The 17,302-nt window shown below is 35.6% G+C and overlaps 1 protein-coding gene across 1 annotated transcript; it reads left to right on the forward strand.

Annotated features, from left to right (window-relative positions):
• The first annotated feature begins 498 nt into the window (after window positions 1–498).
• LOC111517885 (phenoloxidase-activating factor 2) lies at window positions 499–16,809 on the forward strand. Its single transcript, XM_074176221.1, has 4 exons — window positions 499–1,020; window positions 3,432–3,665; window positions 8,027–8,174; window positions 15,893–16,809. The coding sequence occupies exons 1-4, from the start codon at window positions 812–814 to the stop codon at window positions 16,481–16,483; spliced, it is 1,182 nt and encodes a 393-aa protein (XP_074032322.1). The 5' UTR covers window positions 499–811; the 3' UTR covers window positions 16,484–16,809.
• Window positions 16,810–17,302: the final 493 nt, after the last annotated feature.

The raw sequence follows: 17,302 nt of genomic DNA on the forward strand, positions 1-17,302 counted from the left end.
AGAAAATTAAGAAAATTGTACATCAGAAAATGCGCCTTGAGGCATGGAACATATGTACCAAATATGCCAAAGATGTCTACAAAATTATCTCAGTTATTATTAAAAAACTGATTATTTTTGAAAACTTTGCCACCCTGTATCTCAAAAGTTAAGGCGTTTAGGATATACGTCCATTGGACGTTTTTTCCTCAAAATGGGTCTAAGAATTACCTCCTTAAATATTAGCATGTGTTTAAGGAACACCCTGTATACAACTAAATACTTGACAAAAAGTGATGTTTTTTTGGAAATAACGTATAACTCTCTAATCGTTGAAAATTACACAAACATGTATGGAAACAGTTTTATTAAAAATTTAATAAGCTTTCATTTTTTTTCGAAATATATTTTTCTAGAATTCACTATTTCCAAGTTAAAATCGATAAACACAAAAATGAGATATTCTCCCTTTCCTTCCACAAGTATGCTCACCACTCAGGTGCAGAAATTTTCAGTAAGTTCATCTACTGAATATTCACATAATAATTCTGAGGACAGAAACTCTCACCTCTCATATTTCAAGCACTATTCACCTTCCTTCGAGCACACATTAACTGTACTATACAATTGATCAGTCGTTGTTAATTGTACAAAGTTAAGGTTAATTCTGAAATTTCAGGTATAACATACCTGTTTGGATTAGAAACTTTAAATCCCGATCGATTCAATATAATGAACGTCTCAACACAATATAGGATTATTTCACTTCTGCAAATTCATTACGATTCAAGAATTCACAAGTAAAGGACCTTTGGAAGTGAAACTGACAAAAATGGATATTTGGCACATTTGCGTTTTTTTCATGTTAGGGACATGTGCAGGTGTGATGAACAAGTATGAAAGTGAAACAGATGATCAGGACTATGGATACTGTATTTACGTTCCATACTGGGTGTGTGAAGGAGATTTCAGTGGATTGGTTGAAGGAGAACGTTTAGGAGAAAAAAATATTGTACAGGGAATTGAAGGCGTGGATATAAGGTAGGTTATTTCACTCATTATATTTGGGTTATTTAGAAAGATTTGTTACTGCCAGTCAACCAGTATATTGACATCGATGCTATTCTGAAAGAAACGATAAATCATAAACAAACGCCATTTGTCAAGTCCAAAGAATGTTAAAAGTTTTTCTTTTCGAACTATGGGTACTTTAACTTTCCATAATATTTACTTTTCGAAGGCTAAAGTGCCTACTACGTTTTCAGAAATGGACAAAGTTCAAGATTATACGCAGTGTTTACTTTCTGCTTTTTCATTTCCCAACTTCTTCGAGAAAGAAGACGGGGGCAGATTTTGGCATCCGAAACATTAAGATTGTGGGATGTGATATATACATAAAAGGTCGATGAAAATAGCTATTTATTATATGAGTGTTGAAAGTAAGCTTTCATTTTGTGAGTAAAAAAGTTTCGCGAACAAAATTAAACTCACTTTTAACACAAATATCATACAGAGTTTGTTGTACAACTGTCCCGTTTTCACAATAAAATAAATAAATTCAATATTTCTATAAAAACACATTTTGACATCTCTTGTCAGTCAACTATTTTCATATTATTGCATTTGCTGTGAAGTGGCCGTGTCAGGTGACGCCGAATCACCTGTTTACCAACAAACAGGTATGAACCTGTCTCCCGAAATCGTCTGATCGCATCCCGTACCGTAGTTCGAGGTACACCGAGAGTATGAGCTATGCGATGTTGGATTAGTTGCGTGGAGTAGCATTTATACAGTCACAAACAAAAAGGGAACTCGAATTACAGAATACTTGCACCCTAGAGCAAAACGGAACAGGAAATTATAACACAGTAACACAACTGCAACAATGTCAAACAATGACTAAATTCCAAAACCCCATCGGTGACACAAAATTAGAAGACGAAATAATGGTATGAGTGATTAATTTTTTGCTAGAGCACCCACTCCACAAAAAACAAAACAATTGATAAGCCGTAGTTAACCCAAAACATACAGGGCGACGACTGATTCCCGAGGATAGTGGTGTGATGACTTGTACCTAGGACTTTCCAAATTATTTTTTAATACATTATCTACGTCATTATCACTTTTTTTTTTAATTAAACCGCTCAACATATGTTTTTTTATTTATTTTTTCTAATTTTTTGTTTTCAGTTCTCAGTTCTCGGCACTTTTCAACCTTTCACCTCAACTTGGGTGATGTATCGCTAACGTCGTATCATTTTTAGCCACACAGACCTCGACACGTTACAAAATTTTGACTTGGGTCAAAATTTTGCTTGTATCCGGATTCTGAGTTGACGAAGTTCTTTGGATAGATTGAATTGAATTTGCATCTTTTTAATAGTGTACTACTATAGTACTAGTCAAGCTCTGTCATTTGATATCCATATTAAGCTTCAGCACAAGCTGTAGATATTCTGATATTCTTCTGACTGCGGTCTGGACTAGTGAACTTTTGAACTTTTTGCTTCACAGTATCCCAAAGAAAAAAACCTAGTAATCTTGGCAACCACGTAATGTAAGAACTATTTCGACCTAACCATCGATTTCCATAATTATTATTCAGCCATTCTCTTGTAACAACTGCATTATGTACAGAAGAACCATATGATTGAAACAAGTCTTAAAAATTAATGCCATTTAGAGTGCTTTTGAATGAAAATGAACCGATAATCTTATCATGGATTATTCCACGCCACACATATATTTCATGGAAAAATTGCCTGTTTGCGTTTATAACCCAATTAGGATCATCCGCAGACCAGAACCTTGAATTTTGGGACGAGACTACTCCATTTGTAGTGAACGTAGCTTCATCACTGAATTTTGTACAATCATTAAAATTTTCACTTTCAGCCCTCAAACAGAATTCTAACTTTCTTCATCTCTCGGTTCCAGAGTGTGTGAAACTTTTGGCTTGGATGGTTTGAATCTATTTAACAATGCATCTCCTGATATTTTCTCTAGGGATGAGTATTTCTATGTATGAGGATTTCGTGGAAGGTAGGAGACTGAGAGTTAGTTTTGTTGTTGCCAAGTTGATTTGGGTACTATAAATGAAGAATAAACTGAAAATGAATGGAGCGCAGAAAATTTTGAAATTTGATTTTTCGCTTCATCATCTTTTTTTGCGTGAATTTTGGAAATTCATTTGCATTGTACTTAGCAACTTCAGGTGAACTATGAAAATATGTATTTTTTTGTTGAAGTTTGGAAACCCCGTGAAACTAGTTTTTTCGATATTTCTGGAAGTATGAATGAACTGATGACCGTCAAAATGATTATCATTTCTGATACAGCCCTGATATCAATATATCCAGTGCAGAAATATTTAGGAGCGTGACGAGTTGTATTTATTCATCATTTTGTATTAATATACATAATTATTCTCTCCTTCTCAACTTTTTCAGAAAAAACTCCGGAAGTTCAGATAATCATCCTGAAGTCAACCCTGTAACCGATTCTGAAAGAGATCTCAAAGTTTGCTGCCCTATAGAATGTGGAAAAAGGATAATGATCCCTAAAGGAGTAGTAGTTGACAGGATTCTTGAGAAACCTTTTGGATACAGAATATTGGGAAACACAAATACAGAGTTTGCTGAATTTCCTTGGATGCTGGGAATACTTGAAGACAAAACATACAGGTGAGCCTGAGAAGGGAAATTGAATACCTACATAGGTATATTTATTAATCTCTGAAGAGATACATAGGTAGAACACGGGTCAAACCCGGATCAAAACAATTCATCATATTCTGTCCGTAAGAGATGTCAATTTAACATTACAAACCTTTACGGAAAGAAGAGATCAAGCTAGAAAATATATATATATATAAAATATTTATATATATATATATATATATATATATATATGTATATATATATATATATATATATATATATATATATATATATATATATATATATATATATATATATATATATATATATATATATATATAATTGATTTCAATTTAAGAGCCACCAATAGGTGGTTCCACTCAAGTCTCGCTTGCGTTTACGCAGTTATTTCTATCAAGTACTTTTCTTGGTTTTTCACATTTTGTCTTCAATCGAGGACCGCCTGCCCAATACCGACGATGCCCAATAGGCTGAAACAGCTATCTACCGGTTGTCAGAGTAAATCTATTTTTTATTTGGATAAAACGTGGATCAATGAGGGTCATACCGTCTCGAAGGTTTGGCAAGAACATAAAATCAAAACCCCAAACCCTAGAGTGTGTCTCTCAGTATAGCCACACTTCTCTACTTGTTGAAAACGGCTTCAACTTCGAAGCCGAAACGTGGAAAACTGAGCGCGGTTCAACCCGAAATTCAGATATTCAAACCGCGGAAACCTATTATATTTGTATATTCATCTGGTGACGTTTCGAAGACTTTATTCATCTTCATTATCAAACCTACGATCAATTTGATATTTTCAGTGTCAATAATAATATCAAATGGATTTTCATCAGAAGGCGACAAATTATAACTACAAATTATGATGTTCTAATTCAAATAGGTTGAAACGTCACCAGATGATACATATTTATTTTTTATGCAAAATTTTTTAATTTCGTGTTACTGGAAAATTAGATTTTTTTTTCTACATTTGTATTTATTTTAAAATTCAATATTATGATTATTTTATGAATTTGAATCCTAAATAAAAACTATTTCAAATATAAATTTTCTTTCTCAAAATAAATTATTTGAACAAAATTAGTTTTCATGATATTTCAATTATCTTCGCATCATACAGAATATATCATTGGAAAATTTATATTAATACCCTCAGTCCGACGCCTATTAATCCAGTCATTTAAGCTTAAATTAGGTAAGAATCTCGGAATTCGAGATACCCAGCTGTAAGTCTGTAAATACTTGTATATTGACACCCTAAAAGTTGTCTCAAAACCTTCATATGGTAGGGTGTAAGCAACTATTAAATTTCAAGGTCAAAGGTCACAAAAATCGGTTTTTTGCGCTTTTTTTGGAAATATCTCATTTCCTATGGTTTTTTTGCTATTTGTATTCATTATCAATATTGTAGAATACAAAATTCTCTACAAATTTTGTTGAAAAATGTTTTTATACGGTGAACTGTTTTCGAGATAGGGCGGAGAGCGCGCAGTCACAGCATCACTTCAGGTCAACCGGTCGAAAACGCGCCATATATAATTGATGAACTATCGATAAATCAATGATTATAAATATTTGTCAATTTTTATTAACTATTATATTATTATATTCTATCATTTTCTTCATGCATTGAATCTATATTTATTCAATAATACTGATAACCGTTTACTAAAATTAAAAAATAATTAAGAGAAAACTTAAATCATATGTATATTATCAAGTTCAAACTTGGTTAGGACATGATTTGGAACCCCAGGTATGGGGTTGGGCAATGCAAAACGATTTTCTGGAGCCTATCATGACAATTTTACCACCTGCTCCAGAAGATTTGCTAAATACAATTTTCTGCAACTACAAGAGTGGTTGTGGTTCGCGATGCGGATGCAGGAAAGCGGGCTTGCAATGCTCTTTAGCTTGTGGCCAATGTAATGGGCAAGCTTGTCTCAATGCTCTACCATATCAGAGCAACATTAACGAAGATGGAACCTTTGACCCCGAAATCATGGAAGAACTTGAGACAAATGTCATTGAAGACGATAATGAAGACCAGTTTGAAATTTACCAGCAGCCAGAAGACGACGATGAAGAGGAAGAAGATGATTAAAATTATAAATTGTAGTTTTTGTACCCTTTATTCCATTTCTTTACTTTCAATAAAAATAAATGTATTCAATGATATTTTTAATAAAAAGATTAATTCATAATTTATTTGTTTTTTTTTTCATCATGTAAGAAGTTATAAATATTAATTAGGTTAAAATTCAAATATAATTCCTATATTTTCATTAACAATTCTGCAATTACATGGGTAGGTAAGTATTGTTAAATAAATTAATACTGAATAAAAAGTGGATAAGTTAGGAAGAAATGATAAAATATAATAGTTGACAAATATTTATAATCATTGATTTATCGATAGTTCATCAACTATATATGGCGCGTTTTCGACCGGAGGCACCTGTTGACCTGAAGTGATGCTGTGACCGCGTGCTCTCCGCCCTCTATCTCGAAAACGGTTCACCGTATAAAAAATTTTTTCAAACAAAATTTGTAGAGAATTTTGTATTTTACAATATTGATAATGAATACAAATAGCAAAAAACCCATAGGAAATGAGATATTTCCAAAAAAAGCGCAAAAAACCGATTCTTGTGACCTTTGACCTAGAAATGTAATAGTTGCTTACATCCTACCATATGTAGGTTTTGAGACAACTTTTAGGGTGTCAATATACAAGTATTCACAGACTTACAGCTGGGTATCTCGAATTCCGAGGTGAACTTACTATAATGACTGGACTATATTAATAATTGCTTTAACGCACTATGAGAAAAACCGTCGGCCGCCTCTTTTGATGTCGTTTGTCACAACTCATATTTTAATGGATCGTTAGCGGCGTTCTAAAAGGCAGAGCGGGTAGAAATATCTCAGTGACTTTGTGGATGAATTGTAGTGCCACTTGCTTGAGACTATGTTGCTTTCTTTGATGTACCAGCATGTTTGCATTCTTGAAATTTTGTCACTATCAGATAATACCGAATGGACTATAGGTTGTTTCACAATTTTTGTTCGTTTTTATGAGTCTACTTCAATGAATCAGTGTACTTTCGTCAACGTAACAGAAGTTGATTAATTTCGTCAGCATAAGAATTGTGTGCTCGGAATTCGATGAAGTCGATGAAGGTCGTTTTGCCTGGTTCTGATTGGTTAAGGTTCTATGGGTGGGAAAGTTATCGAAGTACATTGAAAGATGTTAGTAAGTTGGCGAGAGGACTAGGGAGCATGGTGAGGAGGCAGAACTTCGATAGCCAATTCGTTTAATTTTGGTGCGGTGATTCGCGAAACGTACAGACGAGCGTCGTCGGATCTTTTCTTTTGACCAGTCCGTCTGCTGCTGACGCAACTTCAGCATATTTTATCGGTTTTCTCACAATAGGACTCTGCTGTGATGGTTTGGCCAAGTTGTAGGAATTCATAGTGGATGACACCAGCCGCAGACCGCCATACAGTAACAGTGGTCTTTTTTTTAATGAGTTTTCTCCTTTGGCTAGTGCCTGGGTGTGCAACCACTGTCGGGAACGTCTCTTGTTGTAGATAATTCACTTTTCATCAAACATGACGATTCGATCCAAAGAAGGTCGTTTTGATCACGCGTAGGGCACCCGATTTTTGAGCTTTGTGACCTTTTCAATACGATTTAAACCATCAAACACCGCATGGGAGCTGACACCTAGTTTTTCCGCCATCCCACGCACCGTTTGTGATGATTGCCTTCACTAGTGTCGTCAAATCTTCGTCCTGGATTACGGTAGATCGACCACTCCGGGGCTTATCTTCTAGGCTTTCTTCGCAGGAGACTGCACACTTCCATTTTCTGAATTATCACAGACAGACATATTTTATTTTCAATTATTTTTAAAAATTATTCATTCGATGAAACACAGGTTATATATACTGTAGTAAACACAACTGTTTACACTATAGGTTTGCCAGCTCAGTGTAGCCAAACCAGTGGACAGAAAATCGCACAGTCGCTTGCGCATGGCAACACGTCGTCACGGCATGCGTTGCCACACCAGCAATCGGTTTTACCTGCGGTTGTGAATGTTTCACATCGAAAATGTGTTTCAAATCAAAATTACCAGTATATGACAATGCTTTGTACTCAACACTGAAGTTGCTGTTATGGATTCTCAAATATGATGTTTAGCACCTGCTTCTAACTCAGCATGTATATGTTTCTTACAACCAAGCTCAAAATACGTGTCCTCGGTTTGTCATTTGAGAGCTTTATTCAACAACCCAATATGACGGTGAAAAATATTTTTAGTAGTTTGGTTTTTCAACTTTTTCATTTTCAGATGTGGAGCATCTCTGATCCACCCTCAAGTCGCACTTACTGCAGCTCACTGCCTCTCCGGAAATGGGCCTTTCACAATTCGAGCAGGAGAGTGGAATTGGAAGAGTAAAGATGAACCTGTTCCACATCAAAACCGGAAAGCGGAAAAGGTGATATACCGTCTTGATAAAATTGAATGATGATAATGAAAAACAGTACAAGAATTATTTGATTAACTTGTGATGCAACACCAGGCAGAACTATTTCGACCCTTCAAGGTACCATCAGTGGTGCTAGGCTGAAACACTACTGCCCGAGGAAGAACAAGTCTGATGATGACGTTGATGACGCCCCCTATAAAACGCCATCTAAGAAATCGACGAAAGGCTCCTCGTGGCTCCCCAAACCGATGAGTTGCAGAACTGAGCTTAGACGCCGACCACCGAACGAGATTCGTCCTGTCTTTCACTGTAGTTTCCACTACGGGGCAACTAGATGAACTAGTTATTCGAGGATTGAGTTCTCTGTCGATTTCATAGATGGTTGTTTCATAGGGGAAGATGTCTTGCCCTCAGGTTAATATTATTAGGTTTAGTGGACTGTTAAAGAAATAAGGTGAATGTTCAAAATTCGCGGACTACATACATTCGCATGGAATTAAAGATTCGAAGACACTTGAAATGTTGAAAGTGGCATGCAGTGATTATATGTCAGACAAATAATAACAAGTGGTAAATAGCGGCGCTCTCCCTTATTTACAAAGTTACGGCTCTTCAAAATTCAGAAATGGGCAACTTTTCAGCCTTCTTTTTCACAAGATTTAAGAACACAAGCATTTATTCACTAGGTCTTATATGAAACTCAATTTTAAAATGAATGCTTTTTCTAGTGACATTCTTCTATTTCTATGTTAGTTACTAGTGACATTTCAGAAAAAAACGGTTGGTATTTGCCACGGCCTACTATTTCAGATTCGTAGATTTGGATTTTTAGTTTGACGTAAGTGATAAGAAAAACACAAAGAATGGAGGCAAAAAACATTTGAATAACTTTAGGAATATTGACAGCATCAGTCGTACCAACTATGCCATCAACGTTAGAAACCTAAAATACAGAGATATATAACCAAAAAGCAGCTCCGTACATTTTTTAACATTTTTATTGGAAAAATGTTGATTGTTGAAGTGAAAAGTGTCAAGGAAGGAGGAATAAGGTGTAAAGGTGACCTAGTGAATAAATGCTTGTGTTTTTAAATAGTTTATCTTGTGAAAAAGAAGGCTGAAAAGTTGCCCTATTCTGAACTTTGAAGGGCCTTAACTTTGTAAATAAGAAAGAGCTCCGCTTTTTTCTTTCGGATTCGTAATATACGCATCAAAATACGTAAGTACACTCAAACATTTTTTCAAAATAGCCGGGTACCCTGAAAACGATTATTTACCAAATCCTTTTTCTAACTTTGTAACGTATATTAATATATATATATATATATATATATATATATATATATATATATATATATATATATATATATATATATATATATATATATATATATATTTATTTATTTATATATATTCAAATTCGTTTCTGTACATAGGGATCTCGTAAACGAGATCCCTATGTACAGGCAAAGTTGCGTATTTTAGAAACCTATTCAATGATGTGAAGAAATCGAATATATCTCTTTTGGTTCTGGAGATATACAGGAAAAACCAAAAAATCCCAAATAATTTTTTTGCCTGTATCTTCTTTATTCGCAGACATATTGAAAATCTGTCCACATTTTGCTATTGGCATTTGATGTGGGCTCTCAGAATATATCCATGAATCTTTTATACAGGGAGTCATCTGACTTGGGCCACCCCCATCTTTGAATTTTTAAATACAGACCTGTATTTTTTGTTGTAGTTTCTGAATCCTAGACGTTCACTCTATACTGAGAAATTAAATTGAATTTTATATTTCGGGATTTTTCGGTAATATTCAATTATAATTGTGTGAATTATTCCCTTTTGAATCACGGTCCTGGAAATTGGTTGACGGAGTTGAATGAAAACACAATTACAACTTTCACGTCTCCCTATGTACCGTAGAGTTTTTCGAGAGTTTTTTTTTTTTCATTTTTAGTTACCTATTCATATTTTTTCCAATGCTCTGAGCGTTTTCCACAATGAACTTCGAATAAGAAAAATGGTAGCAATAATAACATCCGAAACGAACACTATAATTATAATGAAAATTGAAATGAAGTAAGTAATTTATATACACAAAAAATTAGTTGTGCAATAACTGTTCGAATTGGAGTCTTTCCATTTCGAGACAAATAATGGGACAATAAGATGGTCTGCAAGATCACCAGATCTTACTATTTTGGACTATTTTCTGTGGAGGACATTGAAAAATAGGATTTACGCTGGCAGAGAGATAGAAAATGTGGAAGTTTCGAGATTGAGGATTTTGAATGATTTCGCAACAATGCAGCAAATGAGTGTATTGAGGGCAATAAATAATATGAAAAACCGACTTCAAAAATGTCTCGAAATGGAAGGACTCCAATTCGAACATTTATTGCGCCAATAATTTTTTGGGTACCTATATAAATTACTTCATTTCAATTTTCATTACAATTATAGGGTTCGTTTCGGATGTTATTATTGCTATCATTTCCTTTTCTGCTTATTAAAACACATAATATATTTTTGATGTAGGTTTTCCTACATCATAAAAGGTTTTCTTATTCGAAGTTCATTGTAGAAAACGCTCAGAGCAATGGAAAAAATATGAATAGGTATCTAAAAATAAAAAAAAAACTCTACGATACAGAGGGAGACGTGAAAGTTACTAATATGTTTTTATTCATCTCAGTCAACCAATTTCCAGGGCCGTAATTTAAAAGGGAATAATTCACACAATTATAATCGAATATTACCGAAACATCTCGAAATATAAAATTCAATTTAATTTCTCAGTATGAAGTGAACGTCTACGATCCAAAAACTACAACAAAAAATACAGGTCCGTATTTAAAAATTCAAAGATGTGGGTGGCCCAAGTCAGATGACACCCTGTATAAAAGATTAATATATTTATTTTATGCTAGTATTTAGTTTTGTCATGTCTTCAAATATACTGTGCTGTCCGCTAGCATTTATTTATTTTATTTTATTCACTTTTATATATATATATATATATATATATATATATATATATATATATATATATGATGTGTTGTTTTTCCGGGTGTTCATCCGTTGTGTACTATCTATGTGTACTATATATATGTGTACTATATATATATATATATATATATATATATATATATATATATATATATATATATATATATATATATATATATATTGTGATTCTTATATAATCAGAAGTGATTATTGAATAACAAAGTTAGTTAGCTCCCTACCTATATTATTGAAGGGTAACTGTTAGAAGGTAGGTTTACTATATCGTTTACATGAACTATACCACTTGTTAACACTGTTTTGGCTCATAGTACAGTCACAACAGTGACTCTACTTTTCACACAAAATTCAATGTACATTCATTGATTCATTTTTTTTTGATAGCAGAAAATCGCCGAACACGCAAAACACTTCTGAATTTCGTGCCTCTCACCAACAAAATGAACATACCAAACATCTGAAAGTGTGAACATATGTTCGAGACGAGTTCATCGACATGAAAAATAAAAAATTGCTAGTCGAAGGTATCCCCAAATATATGAACGTTCATCTTATTTTTTGAACCGACCTCGTATATGTTTCAAAGGTTGAAGTACAATAGAAATGCAATCCTTTATCGAAAAGACAAGAATCTGATCTAGACCTCCAATCACTTTATTTTATATTTCTCTGAAAGTTTTGATAATATATCGTACTCTGTTAAGCCGATAAAAGATAAGATATCGGAATTTGATGGATTATATACAGAACCACAGTAAGAGCTGAAAGAATCGACAATATCCTGCAGCTTTGACTAAGATGTCTCTCCATCTACATTTTTCATTTCACTCGATATTCTACTGTCACGTTTTTATTTCTGATTAAATTTCAAAATTGGGAGGGATCTTGGAAAATATTATTTTTAACGTTGTGATTTTCACCTTTCGTTCTCCAAACTTGACATTCACAAATATGAAGAAGATCAAAAAGACATGATATAGAGGTAATATACAGTGCGTTCCATTTGAAATGAGCCACTCTGAATAACTTTTGGTACAATGATTTGCAGGAAAAATAAAAAAACACGTCAACAATAGTATGCAGGAGGACATATTCACATTTGATATTACTTCTCCTATCGCACCCCCAGAGCTTGTCATCAATTCATTTTTTTTAATGGATCACCCTACATTGTTTCGCATTATCAGATGCTCCATGATGAGCAGATTTCAACAAAGTATAAAACATATGGTTTGGAGCTTATTGTTCGAGAGCTACAAATCATTTGAGTTGAAAACGAACCACCCTGAATAACTTTTGGAAAAATGATTTTCAAGAAAAAATTTAAAAACACCTCAACAATAGTATACTGGGGGACACATTTTGACATATTCACATTTGATATAACTTTCCTATCGCACCCCCAGAGCATGTCACCATTTTTTTAATGGATCAATTGTTTTGCATTATCAGATGTTCCATGATGAACAGATTCTAACAAAGTAGAATACATTATGGTCTGAAGCTCATAGTTTAGAAGCTAAAGATTATTTGAGTAGAAAACAAGCCACCCTGAATGAACTTCTGTACAATCTGTTATAGTCTATCCATTCCCAATTGGAACGGCAATAAAAATAAGAGTACAGTCATAAACATTTCTTGCCTGTGGCCCCTAGTCGCCCAAATAGTTAGTAAACATGCTATCAAATGTAGTTGAGGAATAAAGGCTCGGCTAGCTGGACTGGCTGAATACTAATTTTTTGTCCGTTTCACAATATTTCTTTATCGGTGCCGTCTGTTCGTGGGGTTAGGTGAGGTAGTGAGTGGTTTTGCAAATCGATTTTTAAAAACTTTTTCTAGAGTTTGATTACCCTAACACCAAACTGATATTTTTGCACTCGACGCGCGTTTCGCTAACAAGGTTAGCATCTTCAGGAGAAACAAACTGATACTGAATCAAAAGACAAGGATTAGCTGTTTATATACCTAAAGTTTTTTGGTCCGATGTGGACTTTGTTTGTTGAATGATGATTATCCGAATTGATTTTTCGGTAATTTACTAGTGGAACCACTATCTGCAAATTAATTTGTCCGCTTTTTAATCTATTCTTGACAAATCAGGAACAATTTGAAGAGATAAGAAGAGAGACATTGGAAGATGATCATAGATTGCCAAGATTGAAAGCACGTGCTTGAAGATCCTCCAAGACATGGAGAATACCCACAACAGAAAGTGGGGGAAGTTAGTGAGGAAACAATGCCCAAATACAGACCGAAAACAGGACAACTATGAAGCCACCAACGTCATCAACATGAGTTCACGCTCGCTTACGGGAATAGAGGAATCCTTCTTGAGAAAAGGCCTAAATTTCGCCATTACGCCAACATCTGTGCCCACTTTGGAGATAATTACTGCAGTGGAATCCACCAGTTTCCTTATTGACCAGACTGAGGCAGAAGAGTTCAGATGGAAAATTAGAGAACAGCTGGATCGAGAACCAGTTCCAACATCTACCATCAGCAATGAAGAACGTAGAGCTCTGAACGGCCTACGTAGAGACAACACCATCAAGATCCTACCTGCAGATAAAGGAAACGCTACTGTGGTAATGGATACCGTTCTCTACGAACAGAAGATCGAAGAGGTTCTTCAGAAGGGACGATACACAAAAATCGTACGGGACCCTACTGCATCAATTGAAAGGAAGTTGTACCAGATTTTGGAAAAACACCAAGTCTATTTTTCGGACAAGGAAAGATCATCGCTAACACCGCACCACAGTAAGCCCCCTCACTTGTATGGACTACCCAAAATCCACAAGAAGGACGTTTCGCTTAGACCGATCATCAGCTCCAGAGATTCGGCTACTCAAAACTTGTCCAGATTTTTACTTTCCTTAATACAACCATTACAAGGAAAAACATCGTCTTTTGTGGAGAATTCAAGGCATTTTGTCGAACTACTAGGGTCAATTGAGGTCACACAGAAAGATCAACTGATTAGTTTCGACGTGAAAAGCCTTTACACCAACGTTCCGGTCGAAGAAGCACTCCAAATCATACAGAGAAAGCTATCCGAAGACGGGAACCTGAAAGAGAGAACAAATCTACCTATAGAAGTAATCATGGAATTACTAGGATGCTGTGTACGAAACTGTTATTTCCAACTGAAGGACGAATTCTTCACACAAGATGAGGGACTGCCAATGGGATCGCCACTTTCACCAGTCATAGCCAACATATATATGGAGTGGTTTGAAACTCTGGCCATTGAAGAAGATTGAGATATGTTGACGACACCTTCATAATATGGAACCATGGGAATACTGAACTAGACGCCTTCCTGAAACACATCAACAGCGTGAGACCTTTCATCAATTTCACAATGGAGAAGGAAATCCACAACGAATTGCCATTCTTAGACGTTCTGGTGAAGAGGACCGACACTAAGTGGGAAACATCTGTATACCGAAAACCCACTCACACGGGACAGTATCTGAACCACGAATCCAACCACCATCAATCGACTAAAAGAGGAATCATCAAGACTCTATTAGACCGTGCTTTTGGGCTTTGTAATACGAAGGAAGGTCTCGAGAAGGAACTAGACATCATCAAAAATGATCTTCAACGGAATGGCTACTCCAAAGCGATGGTAGAAAAAATTTTGGCTAGAAGACAGCAGGACCCTCGCAAGGAAGAGAAGCCGTCACAATCAGTGCTTGCACTTCCCTACATCAGAGAATTATCGGAGAGGATAAGAAGAATTGGTTCCAAGTACAACATCAGAACCTGCTTCAGATCCGGTAACACTATCCGTAGCAGCCTCACGAAAACCAGGCCACCAAACGCGGACTGCGATTCCAAGAATTGCATTTACCGGATACCCTGTGAGTGCGGAAAATCCTATATTGGTGAAACCAAGAGGCCATTGAATGTTCGCATTGCCGAACACAAGAAACATACACACGACACAGGACGACAATGGAAGCTCGTTTATACCATTGTATGGAAGTTGGTGGAAACATTTTGGAACATTTACTATAGAAAAATGTTTTCTTCTCATTGTCCAATCATAAGATTTTGATTCAAGAATTAATAAGAAACGCTTTTTCTGATTTATTGCTTCCATATATGTGTCTCTAGTTTTCAACTCAAATAACTTGTAGCTCCCGAACCCTAAGCTTCATACCATATGTTTTATACTTTGTTGAAATTGCTCATCACGGAGCATCTGATGATGCGAAACAATATAGGGTGATTCATTCAAGGTGGAGGTGCGATAGGGGAAGTAACATCAAATGTGAATATATCAGAACGTATACTATTGTTGACGTGTTTTTTTCTCCTAAAAATCATTGTACCAAAAGTTATTCAGGGTGGCTCGTTTTATATGGAATGCACTGTATATGGAGACCTGCTTTCTGAATATGGTTTCAATATGCAATGTGAAGCTGAGACAAATGGAAAATAAATGTGAATAATAATAAACCTATTCTATGCGTCAAGCTTGGCAAACAACCGTGATAAATATTAATGCGATCATTCCGATGTGTACTGACAGAATTCTACATGATATCGTCTATTCTTGTACGAACAAAATCTCGCAGATATTTTGGCTTCGTGAATAAAGGTAGACCGGGACAGCTCTATAATTCTTCTCCTTTTGAGATCCAAACCTCTAATATTCAAACAATCTCGTTCTTTTTCAGATACTTATACATCCGAATTTCCACCCCGCTTCTCTCCGAAACGATATCGCCCTCATCGTACTAGATGCGCCATTCCAACTGATGCAAAACGTAGGTTTGATCTGCCTGCCTCGCCAAGGAACTGTCTTTGAACAAGGAATTTGCATCGCAGCCGGCTGGGGAAAGAACTCTCACAAAAAAGGGACCTATCAACCAATACTCCAAAAAGTGAGTCTACCAATCGTTCCTCGGGATAACTGCGTGAAATCGCTTCGAACTACAGTTCTTGGGGCATACTTCACTTTGCACCAAAGTTTCATCTGTGCTGGGGGAGAGGAGGGTAGAGACACATGTAAGGGAGATGGAGGAAGTCCTCTAATGTGTCCCGTAAAAGGAACAAGTGATAAATACCAACAGGTTGGGATTGTGTCGTGGGGATTCACTTGTGGACAATCCAATATTGCAGGGGTCTATGTCAATTTGGCTTTATTCAAGGACTGGATTGATTTCACTCTGTCTGCTCACGGTTTCAATGGTGCTATTGAGAGATCTGGAAAGAGATCGAAAAGGATGATGTTACTGAATAGAACCATGAGTAGTGTATCTGTGTGAAAACAGTTGTATAATGGCAGGACTTTAGTATTTGGGATAACGCCCACCAGGGGGAGTGGCATATCAATCGAAAGGGGACAATGAGAGGAACACAATGGTATGGGTTTCATCGCGAGGAAATGACAAAAAATATTTTTTATTCATATTATTCTATTACATATATTTTGGTTTGAACTGACTTTTTATACATTTAATGAGTTCTAAGAAGGGATCCAACTTATTGTGACGGACTTCCCGACGCCAGAGATATTCGCACATGTGCATGGCCAGGTCATCACCACTGTAACCACGCTCTTCCAAATCGTGTTTCAACCATTTCCAACTTCCTTCTATTGTTTGAGTGTGTGCACCGGTTTGTTGATCGACGAACCGTCCTTTGCCTTTCTTACTGTGGTTAACGGTTTTGTGGACATATAGGTTAGGTTAGGTTGGGTTGGGTTAGGTTAGGTTAGGTTAGGTTAGGTTAGGTTAGTTCATGTCAGAAAATTTTGACATTTTTCAAATTTTTTCCTCTTATTTCCTCGCGATAAAACCCATACCATTGTGTTCTTCTCATCGTCCCCTTTCGATTGATATGCCACTCCCCCTGGTGGGCGTTATCCCAAATACTAAAGTGCAGCCCATAGTTCCATGGAAATAGAAAAAGTTAAAAAAATCATGTTGAACGGTTTTATTCAAAAGAAGATAATGATTATGTAGATAATGTAGTGAAAACTAAAAAATAATTTTCGGAAGGTCCTAGGTAGCAGTCATCACACCACTCTCCTCAGCAATCTACTGTATTGATCATATAATAAAATAATAAAATCATTGGGCGTA

Source organism: Leptinotarsa decemlineata, unplaced genomic scaffold (genome assembly GCF_025532065.1).
Source record: "Leptinotarsa decemlineata unplaced genomic scaffold, Ldec_3_MD MMD2_tig00001719_RagTag_RagTag, whole genome shotgun sequence".
NCBI classification, from domain to species: Eukaryota; Metazoa; Arthropoda; class Insecta; order Coleoptera; family Chrysomelidae; genus Leptinotarsa; species Leptinotarsa decemlineata.